General features: G+C 61.1%; 1 protein-coding gene across 2 annotated transcripts in view; it reads right to left on the bottom strand.

Moving 5' to 3' along the window:
* Positions 1-906: 906 nt before the first annotated feature.
* QSOX1 (quiescin sulfhydryl oxidase 1) overlaps positions 907-13,710 on the bottom strand; it is a 39,243-nt gene continuing 26,439 nt past the window's right edge. The window contains exons 8-13 of one of the 2 annotated variants that reach the window (XM_054711861.1): positions 13,467-13,596; positions 10,261-10,383; positions 9,346-9,493; positions 4,962-5,141; positions 2,537-2,808; positions 907-1,748 (exon numbers count right to left, since the gene is read on the bottom strand). In XM_054711861.1, coding sequence (XP_054567836.1) covers positions 1,740-1,748; positions 2,537-2,808; positions 4,962-5,141; positions 9,346-9,493; positions 10,261-10,383; positions 13,467-13,596 — 862 coding nt within the window. In that variant the 3' untranslated portion in view covers positions 907-1,739. Of the gene's footprint in view, positions 2,809-4,961; positions 5,142-9,345; positions 9,494-10,260; positions 10,384-13,466; positions 13,597-13,710 lie in introns of both variants that reach the window. The other variant, XM_054711860.1, reaches the window with a different exon arrangement.

Below are 13,710 nucleotides of genomic sequence, written 5' to 3'. Positions count from 1 at the left end.
GTGGTGGTGGGGAACAGGTGTGTGCAAGTAGTCCTGGCCCGCGGAAGCCTTCACCCCCGGGGCCAGGGCCACGCGGCCGACACTGTGCTGGCCGGGCAGTCTCTCAGCCTGCCAGCCCGGCCTGTGGGCAAAGGGAGATGAGCAAGCTGGCCTAGGAGGATGGAGCGGGCAGGGGGGTGGCTAGAGCAGGGACACAGGCAGGGAACCTCTGACAGAGGAGCAGCTCCAGGCTGGGATCCACCCGAGGTAACACAGGGCTGACACAGCAGGGGAGGGGGGTGACCCCTGCTGTCCCCCCACCCCCACCCCAGCTGCCCTAGCAGAAGGGGCATGCTTGGAACCCCACCCCCTCCGTCTGAGCCAAGGGATGTCCAAGAGAAAACCCAAATCGGATTGGGGCTCCTGCTCCCTCTTAATGAGGTTCATTATCAGCTGCTCTGATCCTTGTAAAACCCGGCAGGACGGATTAGGGGCAGGCCCTCTAATCTGGCTGACTCCTCCGGGCTGAGCCGCCACCCCAGGGCCCCTCTCCTTCCCAGGGAGCTGGAGATGCGGGATGCCTGAGAGCCAGGCAGGTGCAGACGAAGGTGCCTCCAGCAGAACGGAGAGCACCTGGGCAGGTGTTCCGGGGATGACGGGGGTGCAGGGGGTGGGACTGCACCTCCACTGCGGCGTGCCTGGTGCTCTGGGAGACGGCTGGGCCCGGAGCACCCAGAGCTCTGGGGCCCCTCGGGGAGGCCCCCTCGAGGAGAAGGGGCTGTGATGGGGCGCCGTGTCCCCTGCAGGCCAGCAGCTCTGTGAGCCTGGGGGAATCGTGTCTCGCTGGATCTCTCACGACAGAGTTTTGCACAGACTGTCCAGACCCGGACACTAGGCCTCCAAGTAGCAAGTTACAGGACACAGGGGTGCTTGCCTTAACAAAAATAATTTATTCCACAGCCCTCGACAGCAGCGGGCAGAGTGAGAACCAAGCATGTGTATGTACAGCGTCACCCGCCCCTCTGACCCTTTCACCTCTACCAGACGGGGGGTGGACCCCGAGAGGTGACACTCCTCTCACTCCCGCACCCTCCACACTCAAAGATTAGCGTCTATTTTGAAAATTAAAATCAACGAAGATCCAGCTCCCAGACAGGTGAGCCGAAGGGGGAAGAGCCGAAGCACATGGGAAGCAACGTCTTCCTGCTTCTTCACTCTACCTCTCCCAGCTCCGCCCCGAGTAAGGCACTACAGGTCCCCACATCCCCAACCTCAATCCCACGCTGCCCCTCACCAGGTCCTGCTAAGCCAGCCACTCACCCCAGCCCCTCAACCATCACCCGCCCAGCTGAGCAAGCCCAGCCCAGCCCCAGCCTGTGCACTCCCTGTAGCAGAGGTTTGGGAAGGACCAGGCCAAGGCGCCCCTCCCACAAATGTCACCTGGGAGGTCACAGCACTTCCACAAGCTTCCAGTCCCTACGCTCAGGCCAACCCCCCAGCCAGGAGGTCTGAGGGGCCGGAGGCTGGGCAGGCCACCAGGGCCGGAGGCGGTCCTTCCTTCTCTGGTGCGAAGGCCTCTGTATCCAGAAGGGAGCGGGATGGGCGGGGCCCTGGGGTGTAGGGAGGAGTTCTGCTCCAGCCCACTCAGCCCGGGGACCCTCCTCCGATGGGAAGCCTTGGAACCTGTGGCTCACTGGCCCCCATTTAGGGCCAAGACCGAGCAGGAGACATTGGAGCATCAGCAAGAATGAGGCGGGGCTTCAGATAAGCTGAAAGAGAGGAATTTGGTGCTGAGAAGCCGCGGGCAGCGCCTCCCACCCTCCCTGCCCAGGGCTGCCCGCCCCCCCTCTGTGCTGTCTGAGGAGCCTGGACCCCTGCACCTCTTCATGTCTCTGGAACATCCCTTCCCACAAGGACCAAGGAGGGCTCACTGGAGCAACTGGCTTTCCTGGGTTTCCCTGGACAAAGAGCAAGGCGGGGAGGGGGGTAGGGGCCTGGAAGAGCCCATGGGGAGCAGCCCCGTTCCTGCCACCCTCCCCAGGTGGACGGTTCAGGCTGTGGGGTGGCTAGCGTGGCCCTTCAGGGCCCTCATCCTGGCCCGGAAGTAGGTGTACATGGCCAGCAGGCCCATGAAGGACAGGGAGTAGAGCACCACGCAGAGGCTGATGTCCAGGTGCGAGAAGTCCCCTTCCAGCACCTGCAGCCACTGGCCTCGGCCCCGCAGGGCCCCCGCCTCTGGCTCCCCCTCAGGGACCCCGGCCAGCTGCTTGGAGCTGCGGCCCACGCGCCTCCGCTCTGAGGGGCCGCTGGGCAGGTCCTCAGCCGGGAGCTCAGCTCGCAACCCGGCTCCCAAGTCTCGCTCGGTCAAGGGTTCCCGCCCTTCCGGCTGCTCCCCGCTATCCCTCTGGAGATCCGCCATGTGCTCAGGAGGCCCCTGATCCAGCCCGGCCCTGGTCACACCGAGGCTAGCCTGCCTCTCCGGGGGGCCGCTTGCCCCGAGTCTGTCCGCTAAAGCCCCCAGGACGACCGTCCCGGGGAACTTGGTCCCCGGGCCCACCATGCTCTCAGCCTCCTCGGGGCCCAGAGTGGAGTTCCCGGGCGCCGGGTCCAGCTCGGCGGTGGCGGCCACCCTCTGTGCCCCCCGCCGGGGGGGCTCCGCTGCGGGAAGGTCCCTGACGATGTTGCTCCAGGAGAAGTGGGTTTTGAAGAAGCTGAGGGTGTTGCCCAGGTCCCACACAGGCGTCCCCCGGAGTTCATTGTGGCAGGGAGAACAGAGCTCACGGGGCGGCCACTGCACCTTGGGGAACTGGGGGTCCTCGCTGGGGGCCCCTGGGGAGAGAAGCACACACAGGTTGGCTGGGACGCGGGGCCCACCCGGAAGCCCAGACCTCATCCTTCCATTCAGAATGCCAGCTCCCTCACCTGCCAAAAAGGGCTCGCCTTGAGCAGGTGGGTGTGAGAGGAGGCAGGCCAAACACCAGCTAGCACTGGGCCTGGGCTCCCCTGGGTGAGGGGAGTCCTCCCGACCCCACCCCAGCACTCCCACCCCGGCACTCCAGTTCTCCCCCATATTTTTAAAAAATATATTTCTATTGATTTCAGAGAGGAAGGGAAAGGGAGAGAGAGAAACATCAATGATGAGAGAGAATCATTGATCGGCTGCCTCCTGCACGCCCCCTTCTGGGGATCGACCTGCAACCCGGGTATGTGCCCCTGACCAGGAATCGAACCCGGGACCCTTCAGTCCACAGGCCGATGCTCTATCCACTGAGCCACACCGGCTAGGGCTCCTCCCCCATATTAATCCACTTTCTCCCTTTGTCAACTTCTCTGCGGGTTTCTACCGCTCTCCCCCAGACCAGACACGGGAAAGGGCAGCTCGGAAGGACCTGGCTTGCAGGCTTTGGTTGGTCTGCTAGTATTTGTCTTCTTTGCCATTTTCTGAAATTCTCCAAGTTTTATAGAGTGGAGATATGTTACTTTTGTAATTAAGTGGAAAATTTCTTTAAAAGAAGAGTTGGTAGCACATAGTAATTCCACTGCAGCCCTGTGGGGTGGGTGGGAGTTAGTGGAGTTCCCTCCCCGGGTGGGCTCCAAGGGGTGGGTGTGGGGAGGCCTGGGCCCTGGACGGGAAGAGAGGGAGGAGCTGCCCTGCCTCCCAGGCAGCTGGGACCCCAAGCAGGGCCGGGCTATGGGCAGAACCCAGGCTGAGCCCGAGGGCCTCAGTGTCACCAGGGAAGGCCGATCTGCCCATCTCTCGGGAAGGAGGCACCGCTCCAAAGGGCTTCATAGGAAAAAAGTTGCTGGTCAGAATGAAGCCGGAGGAGATGTAGGAGCCAGTAGGGGAGGGGCGGCAAGTAGATTCCAAGGGTCCGGTGAGAAGCGGGGAGCGGGCCTTGCAAAGTGAGCGCTCGGCCTGTGCCTCCCCTCCCCTCACTGATCAGTTGTAACTGAAGGGACCCCCCCCCCCGCCCCAGAGAGGGTAGGGAACGGCCTTCCTTAGGACCCTCGGAGAGAGGCCTGGCTCCTGGCCCACCAGCAGCAGCTGGGCCCCGAGGGAAGCTGGAAGCCTGCGGAGGTCATAGGGCGAGAGGGTCAGACGGAGCATTTGGTGGCAGGGCTGGGGCGGGGAGGGCAGGGGTGGGAGGAGAGACAGGCACGTGCCTTCTTTTCAGAGTCCACCAGGAGGCCCCAGGAGACCAGGACCAAGTGCAGCCCCTGCACCACCACCTGCTCCTGCAGCGCCTCTACCCTCCCCTGCTAGGCCTTGTCCCCACCCCCGCCCCCTGGGCCGTCTGTCCCAGCCCCACATACTCCTCTGTCCCCACAGACAAGCCCAGGCTCCCGTCCACAGATGGCTCCCTCCCCACCTGCCAGCCGGTCACCCCGGAGATGAATGCTTCTGCCTAGTGGACCCATCGGACGCCTGAGCCCAGGGAACAGAAGCACTGCCAATGTGGGAACTCAGCAGGCCAGGCCCCCCCCGCCCCCCACCCTTGCCCCCCGGTGAAATCAGTCCTTCTTATTTCTAGAAAGCACCTGGTCTTTCTTTTCCAGCCCATTTTATCATTAGACCCCTCCCAGGGGGGCAGAAAAGCCCAGCGCTCACTTTCCCGTTGGTCTGAGTAAGGGGCCAATAGCCAGAAAGCAGAATGGGGACACAGGAAAGGGACCCCACCAGGCCAGAGGGAGGGCCCCTGGTGCAGGGGAAAGGAGCAAGGGCATCAGCAGAGCAGGTCTTAGAGGGTCCAAGCCTCGATTTCCTCATCCGGAAAATGGGGCTAATGGTACGGATACACAGCAGCCGGGCTGGCAGAGCACGGGAAAGGCCCTGTGCGCTGTGAAACGCTGTGCCACACGAGGTGTTGTCACCTGGGGGACGACGAGTGTCCCGTCTCCTAACTCTGGTCCAGGACTCCCAAGTCCCCCACCTCATCCTCCCGCCGTAGGTGGCGCCAGCCTTGGAGGTGGTCCTTCCTTACCTGCGAGGCGGGCGTTGACCTTGTTGTGGCTGGACCACAGCCAGAGGACGGCGCTGTCCCGACTGCCCACGCGGTGCATGGAGGCGGCCGCCATCTTCTCAAAGTGGCCAGCGCAGTCCCGGCAGCCAAAGAAGAAGCGGACGTAGCCCCGGATGGCCTGGAGGACCTCCTGGGCCTTGGCTGTGGGGAGAGGAGCCGCCATTCACAGGGGGCCCTTCAGACTGTCTGCCCCGGCCAGCCCCACCCCCATCCCTCCACGGGCCCACATGGTCGCCTCTGCACAGGGCCCCTACACCCCAGCCCATCCAATGAGGCCCCTAGGGTCTCCCTGCCTACTGCTCTCCACCTCCCAAGGGTCACTTCAGAGCCGACTCCATCTCCTCCCAAACTCCGAAACCCCCGTTTCTTACCTCTGCCACTGACCCAGGCCCCGTCACTTACTCAAGTCCAAAGTTCTCAGCAGGACACGCAGGCTCCTTGAGAAGTGGCTAGAGAGGGGGGCAGGGGCCAGAGCGCCCACCCCTCAACCCCTCTGCCCCTCCGTGGCCCCACTGCTTTAGGCTTCCTGTTCCGACTCGCTCCCCACTGCACCTCATCCCTTGGGCTTAGGGCCAGGAGTCCACCCTGATCCGGCCTGCACATCCTCTAATGTGTCTCCACCTCCCCTCCCCCTCCCCATTCCCTCCTACTGGGCCCTCTGGCCTGGCATCAGTACAGGCTTGATTATTCCCCCCACCCTCCTGCTCTGACACTGGGCTCCTCCCTGAAGATACCAATGCCCCCCGCTCCCCCCCCCCCCCCCGCCCCACTTGTCTCATACCCTCCATACACCTGAGGGCTGCAGGCAGGGAAGTGGCCTGGGCTGTTCCTTCCTGCTGCAAAACCCCCTGCCCTTCAAAAGGCCATCTAGTCCAGTGGTCGGCAAACTCATTAGTCAACAGAGCCAAATATCAACAGTACAACGATTGAAATTTCTTTGGAGAGCCAAATTTTTTAAACGTAAACTTCTTCTAACGCCACTTCTTCAAAATAGACTCGCCCAGGCCGTGGTATTTTGTGGAAGAGCCACACTCAAGGGGCCAAAGAGCCGCATGTGGCTCACGAGCCGCAGTTTGCTGACCACGGATCTAGTCTCACCCCTCCGTCCACTGGGACATCAGCACGCTGTTCTCTGTCCTGCTGAGCCCCACGGCCTGGCCATTGTTCCTGGCAGTTTAGCGCCCACACCCAGCCAGGCCTTGCCTCTCTCCTCCTCCTGCAGCCACCCCCGTCGCCCACCACCCTCCACCTGCGCTGCAACAGTCTTCACCTCCTCCGCCAGCCTGTCTCCAGACCTCCTCCCTTCTCGCCTCCTTTAAGATTTTACTCCTGCAAATATTTTATTTTGTTATTGCATCATCAACGTCTCCCTTTAATATGACATCATTCCAACTGGCAAAACAGCTTCAGTAACGAAACCCTCCTCTGACCCGTTACACCCCAGGGACTCCCCCATTATCTCCAGTTTCTTCCCTGCTCTCCGTCTTCTCCAGCTCAATCCAACCAGGCCTTTCTCACGACTAAACCAGACAACTCCTGCCAGAAAGGGCCCCAGCCCCAGCAGCACAGGGCACCCACTCGGCTGACCATGTCTCCTTGAATCGCTCTATTGGGGACGCACTCTTGAAACCTCAGGGGCTGCTCCTTCTTAGTCTCCTTTGCTGGCTCTGCTCCTCGAGGCCCAGATGCTGCAGAGCCCAGAGCTCAGGCCTCCACTCTCTTCTCTGCCCACCCTCTCATGGGCTCATCCAGCCCTCGGCGTTAACGGTCACCTGTGTGCTAATGACCACCCGATGTGCATCTCCATCCTGGACCTCTCCCCAGAACTCCAGCCTCAACTGTCTACCTCTCCATTCAGATGTCTCACGGGCACGGACCATTAAGTCCACCTTCCCTGCCCCTCCTTCCCGTCCACTCCCCATTCCCCACCCCTGCCTCGAGTCTTCCCATTTCTCGGCTCATAGGACCATGATCTGCCATAGGTTCAGGTCCAACAACTCCGGGGTGCATCCTGAGTCCTAGATCATGCCTATGCTTCACCCGATCCATCACTGAGTCCCGTCAGCTCCACCTTCAACATATCCCCAAGTCCGACCCACTTCCTCCACGTGCACACCTCCAGCTCTGGTCTGGGCCTCCACCGCCTCTCCTGGACTAACCAGATCCACAGCTTCGGAATCGGCTGCCCTGCTGCCCTCCACCCAGGAATCTTTCTAAGGCATTGATCATTTGCATCATGCCCTGCTTAAACTCTCCAATGGATTCTCAAAACGCTAAACAGCGATCCAAACCCCGTGCCCACCTCCTCTCCTGCCTCTCCCTGCAGGCTGCTCCACGCTGGCCACCACACTGGCCTCCCTCTGGCGCTCCCTACATGCCACACTGTGCTCTGCACCACTAGTCCTCGGCCGGTGTGACAGGCTGACTTGTGTCCTTTAAACCCCTGTGATGAGGTCCTAACTCCCGTCCTAACCCTGTGGCTGTGTTTGGACACAGGGTCTTTAAAGAGGTGATTACGTTAAATGAGATGATTAGGGTGTGTCCTGACTGGTGTCCTCGTAAGAGAGGAAACCTGGACACAGCCACGCACACAGAGAAGACCATGTGAAGACACAGGGAGGGGATGGCCACCTGCAAACCAAGGAGAGGCCTCAGCAGAAACCGACCCTGCCAACACCTTCACTTTGGACTTCCAGCCTCCAGAACTGTGAGCAATACATTTCTGTTGGTTAAGCCCCCCAGTGTGTAGCATTTGGTCATGGCGGCCTAGCAAACCAATTCGGTCTAGAAGGCTCTCTTCCCAGCTGTCCCACAGCTGCTTCCTGCCCCCATTCAGGTCTCAGCACAGGTCATCTCCCCACAACAGCTTCCCCCAACGCCCTCTAAACACAGCAGCCCCTCCCCTGGGCCCTCTCGCACCCCACTTGGCTCTGTCCTCTTCACAGCACTCATCCTCACAACTGAATGGTCTATTGTGCGTTTACTGTCGTTTCCTGCCACTGGAATACTGTCCCCTGGAGACAGGGACTTCCACCTCCTACCGCTGTGCCCACCGCTGGAGCAGGGCCCGGCACGTTGGAGACATTCCGTAAACACGGGCTGACACAGCCCGGCACGTTGGAGACATTCCGTAAACACGGGCTGACACAGGGACTGGCTGGCTGTGCCCACGCCCGGCAGCTCCCCTAATTCCCTCTGATTCTTTTGGGGATGGGATGCTCTTCCTTCCTAGCTCAACTCCTGTTCTTCTGTAAAACACAATACAAATGGAGCCACTTGAACACGGAGTTGGAGCCGCCATCCCCCAGAGGAGCTGCTGTGCCCATCTCAGGCCCCAACTCTCTGGAATGGGCTTAAAGCAACATTATGTCTCAAAGAACTGCTTGCAAATATGACAAAAAAGCAAAAGCAAAGATAGGACTACTGTGCTGATGGCTACCAGGCTGAAAATGAACATCATTCTTTAGAATTAGCATCTCTATGTGGGCTGATCTGCACCAATAGAAATGCCTTCCTTCACTGACGTGACTGTTCCCCTTCCCGTCCTCATAAATGCTCCCTAATCAGCACATGCTTGGGTTTCTACCCGAATCAGTGCTTCCCCAATAGGTATTCTTTTCATCCTTTAAAAAAATCTCAAGTAAGTGCTTGTTGCCTCTCCCTTTGGCCTTTTATTTTTAGGGTTAACACAACTCACCCCTGCCTACCCTTCCCGACAGGGGGAGCACTTCCTTTCTTTCTGAACATCCTTCTCCCCCTTGGCTCCTGGCCCTGGCACACTCCGCCTCCCACCTGCCCCACCGTCCGTCCGCCCAGAGCAGGGACTGTCTCTTCCACCTCCGCCTCCTCCAGGCTGAGCCAGGGCCTGACATATCCCCGGTCCCCGGGTAAACATGGACTGGCCTGGGCTGGATGCCACCCTTTGGGTCGCTGAGTGGAGGGGGGAGGCAGGTGGGTCGTGGAGCAGCTGCAGCTGCACAGTTTGGGGAGGTGTCCCCCAGCTCCCACTAGAAAACGACTTTGCAGTGGGAAGCAGTAAAATTGTTCGAAGCACACGGTATCAGCCGTGCAAACTGTGCGATAGACTCGGTTCTTTTCTTTATAGGAGTAGAGAAGATGGAACCACTCGGTTTTCATGAAGACTGAAAACCAAGCAAGCTTATGGCTCCAAGGAAGCCAGGGAGAAGCCTGACGCCCGAGTTTGTGAGACAACCCCCCCCCGCCGCCCCGTTCTGGTCCCGTGCTGGTTGGGTCAGAATCCCCTAAAGAGGGGCCCGCAGCAGGGAGCCAGTGGAGGCAGGACAGGGCCAGGCGGAGGCCTGGGGTGCGCAGGCCCCGGACTCACCTGTTTCTTGAGCGCGATCTACGTTTGGCCGCGTTGCCTGCACCGTCAGGAAGTGGAAGAGGACCCACAGGGAGCAGGGGAAGCCCCGGAAATGGGGCTCGCTCCCCTGGCAGCCGACCCAGTTCACCTTCTTGGCAATCACAACGCCCTGAGGGACACAGATGGTGAACGTGAGTGCACACACGGAGAGGAAAAGGATGGCGGTGGGAAGAGAAGCTTCCAGGAGACGGGAAGGTCTGCTCACAGCCCTCAGGCCAATGAGCTCCCTCCCTCAGGCTGGCATCTGATCCCTCCCTCCAGGTGGCATCTCCCTTCCTCTGGCCACACCCACCAAAGGAGCATCAGAGCTGAAAAGCTGTGACACAGAGCAAGTCACACGCTCATTCTACTTCCAGCTTCTCCATCCGTAAAACGAGGGGCTGGTCTCGGAGGGTTACTGTCCAGCTTGGACACCCTCCGAGTCTGTACGGCTCTGCCCTCTGCTGGCTGCCCTGGCCCACCTTTGCCATCGGCGGCCTGAGCGGCGCCCCCGGAGAGGCACAGAGAAGCCACGCTGGGCGAGCAGCCCTGGGTGCGTGGAGGCCACCGAGGGCAGCAGTTAAAAACTGTCACAGCCGGTGTCTCACAATCGCTTTTAAATCCCAGCCCAACCACGTACGGGCTTGGACAAGTGACTTCGCCTCAGTTTCTTCATCTGCTAAACGGGGATGATATCCACCTTCAATTAATGTTGGGGGATTAAGATATGCATGTAAAGAGCGCAATAGTAATTTGTTAATTATTAATGGGAAGACCCAACCAAGATCACGGATGCCTTCCTGAGTGCGAAGGGGTAGAGGTCAGAGGTCAGTGTCACCCCTCCACGCCCACAGTCTCAGAGGTGGGAGAGGATCCTCCCTCGCTGCCCGGACTCACCTCCTTCCTGTTTTCCAGGGCAGCCTGGAAGAAGCCGTAGGGGATTTTCTTCCTCTGCTGCTTCTGGAGCCAGTCGTTCACGGAGTGCAGGAAGTTCTGGACCAAGGGCTGGCCAGGGAAGTACTAGGGGAGAAACAAGTGCAAGCTGGAGAGGAGAAACCATTCCCCAGGGGCCCCCAGCCCCAGGGTTGGGGGGGGCAAAGTGGGCCACGGCGGGAAAACATTCTGCCTAAGACACAGATGTGGCTCCTCACCACCCTGGTTCTGGGTGCCTGGTGAGGGGAGGAGGAAGGTGGGGGGAGGAGAGGGGCTGCGCCCTGAAGGCCTCCTCCTCCCGAGGCTGGGGCTCCTGTGTGGACCCCTGACCGCACGCTGCCACGGGGCAGAGGGGACCCGGGGGATCTTCCACAGGGCAGCTGACTTGCTGACTGACCGGCCGGCTGGGCGAGGCTGGCAAACAGCCTGTCATCTGTATTCCGTGGCTGCCAGTGGGGACGAGGCTGCCCACGGGCTCACAGCCAAGATCCCAATCTTGATGGCAACTCCCAGTAGTCTCTGAGGAACACGAAAAGCTGCTCTGACAAAGTCAGCTCAAATCTGATTAGTATCAGCACTTTAAAGCCACAGGGACCCCAGGGAGGAGGACAGCTATGTGTGTGTGTGCGAGTGCATGTGCACAAATGCACGGGGGGCCGGGGCAGGAGTGGGGGGCACAGCGGAGCAGGTCAGGAGGACAACGCCGAGAAGCCTGCAGAGGAAAATGCGAGCGAAGAGAGCCGTGTGAGAGAGGAAAGGTCCTGGAGATGGGAATGATCACTAAACAGGAAAGCCTGCCCACCGACACGGTCTTCTGGGAAAACCATCCCCTAATCTCATCAACCCTCCTGGTCTGGACCCGTCCGTCCCCAGAGGGAGGAGACCCAGGGAGAATCCTGGGCGTGGACACGCTGCCTCTCGGTCAGCGCACACAAGCTCTGGCTCTCAGCACAGATTTACAGCCTCAAGTCAGCGTCCCTCACTGACCTTCGCCCGACATCGGGCTTGGAACCTTCCGCCTTCCAAGGCCAGGGTGTCAGGAGGAAGGATGAATTAAGGGGCTCTGGGCTATAGGGAGGCCCCTCTCTGCGGCGAGCAGGGAAACCCTGGTGACCACGCGCCACCCAGTGGCCAGTCCTGCCACACACTCATGTGCGAGAGCAGGGAGCGCCCAGCTCAGGCGGGCAGGGCAGGGGCGCACTGAGCGGGCCCCCCGCCAGGCACAGCGGGGCTGAGAGGCAGCGGGAGCACTGTGCCCCTCATGCTCTCGGTGCCCCATGCACGTGGGGGGTGAGGGCATGGGTTGGATGACGTGTGGGTGCAAGTCTCAGCCCAGCCACCCACTGGCTGGAGGGTCTGGGACAGGTGCTTTCCTCCCCGGGGCCTTCATCCCCTCTCTGAGATGGGATCCCCACCCTGTGGTTTGCTCTGAGAATGACCAAGGAGCTAATACACAAAGAGCACTTCGCAGAGACTGGCACCCTGTCCGAGCTCACGAAATGGCGGCTGCTGCTACTGTCACTGCGCAGGACGAAGCTGCCCACACCAGGGCAGGGCTCTCAGTCCCGCACAGCCCGCTCCCCTCTGTGCTGCGGGCAGCCCTGTCCTCTCTGAGCCCTGGCTTTGGGCAGGGAGGGGTCCTTCATCCCAAACGCATTCCCAGCTCCTGCTGAGGGCGGGAGCTCCGCCGGGGCCATCGAGAGGGTGCTGTTTAAGCCTCTGCCCGACTCCAGCATTTCCCAGGTCCCATTCTTCCCCTCCCTCTGGCTGCAAACAGTCCCCCCTGGGGGCCAAACAAGACTTAATTTCCCTGGTCGGTCCTTTGTGGAGGACCAGACTGGGGGTGAGGGGGTGCTCTGCTCTTTTGGAGCGACGCCTGCGACGCACCCTGGGTGTCAGGCAGGACAGCACCCAGAACCACTCAGGGCTTTCTGCCTCTGATTCCCTGGGCCAGCCACCCCAGGCCTCAGCGACTTGGGGACCAAGCGGCTCACAGGGCCTCTGAGGAAAGGCCTCTGTTATCAGAATGGGCTGGAGAACAGGGCTCAGCGTGGGGGGACCTCAGGTAGGGCCAAGCGTTGTCTTGCCTGGGACAGTAACAGCACTGTGATGAGGGCTGGCGACCTCACGGGCCCTCCGTGTAATCACACATGCGCGTGACTAAGCCAAGTGAGCCGGAAGGCCAGGCTGGCCAGGGGGGCAGAGGGACCAGACTGGCAGGCGGTTCCCGAGGGAGAGGTGCAGGTCACTCCCAGAGGTGACAGCCCCGGCTGCCCGCCGACCTGCCCCAGCTGCCCACAGACCTGCACCCAGAAGCTCAGACCTGGCGCCCAGGGCTGAGGGTGCTGAGTCAGCAGTCAAGCTCTGAAGGGGACCAGAGCCCGGATCTGACTCAGCATCCTCAGCGGCCAGAGCCAGGGGTTGAAGTAGGACACATGGCAGACATGGAACCAGAGGGGACACAGGGAGGGAGCAGCGGGCAGGTGCAGAGGGAGGAGGCAGCCCACATCGCGCCTGCACAGGAGCAAGGAGCGTGGCAGGAGAAGGCACAGGCTCTGGAGCCTGACTGCTCAGTTCACATCCCCATCACCCCTCTTCCTGCCCAGGAGGTTGAGAGGCCTCGGGCAAGGCTCCTGAGCATCCTGGGCCCCTTAACTGGGGGCAGTACTCTCCACCCTGCAGCCAAGTGAGGAGGAGGATTAAACGCCTGGCACACATCAGGTCCTCCGTCTGTAGCAGCTACCTTTCAGGGAGTGGCCTCGTGGGCAGGAATAAGGAAGGCCCGGCTAGGGCTTGGCACCTGGGTCTGGCTCTCAGTGTCTGGGAGGGCACAGGCGATTCAGAGGCTTCATTCCCTCACTGCGGCGCCCATGGGTCCTGCTTCCCAGCGACCACGGCAGGCAGTGAGAGGCCACGCTCCAGGGTGACACCTGACGCTGCTGGGCAATCCCCGGACATCTGGCCCGTCCCACCCACGCCCCTGCACAGGGCTGTGCCTGGCAGTGTGGGCTGGCGGGCATGGCTGAGGCTGCAGGGCAGCAGCCCATGGTGGCCTCCAACAGCCGTGGGGTCCGATGTCCAGCCAGACCCCGCGCCCCCGAGGGAGGGGCCGGGCTGCGTGCACACTGACCCTCGGGGCGCCGCACCGACGCCGGCCGGGGCCCGCTCACCTGCGCCAGGACTGCCATAAACTTTTTCAGGGCCACCAAGCGCTGCCCCTCCAGGAGAGAAAACTTGCCCACTTCCACCCGCAGGATGTAGTGCAGGGCAGATTCCAGGTCAGCCATGTAGATCTTGGAGCTGAGGACCCAGAGGGGGGCAGAGAGAGAAAGGGGTGTTAACCACGGGGCAGGCGGGGAGGAGGCCCAGGGCTAAAGGGAGAGGCCAGGAAGGCCACCGCGGACGGTCCCCGAG

The sequence above is a fragment of the Eptesicus fuscus genome, chromosome 22 (genome assembly GCF_027574615.1).
Source record: "Eptesicus fuscus isolate TK198812 chromosome 22, DD_ASM_mEF_20220401, whole genome shotgun sequence".
NCBI classification, from domain to species: Eukaryota; Metazoa; Chordata; class Mammalia; order Chiroptera; family Vespertilionidae; genus Eptesicus; species Eptesicus fuscus.
Note: the sequence above shows the minus strand (reverse complement) of the source record. Positions and strands in the feature narration are given on the sequence as shown.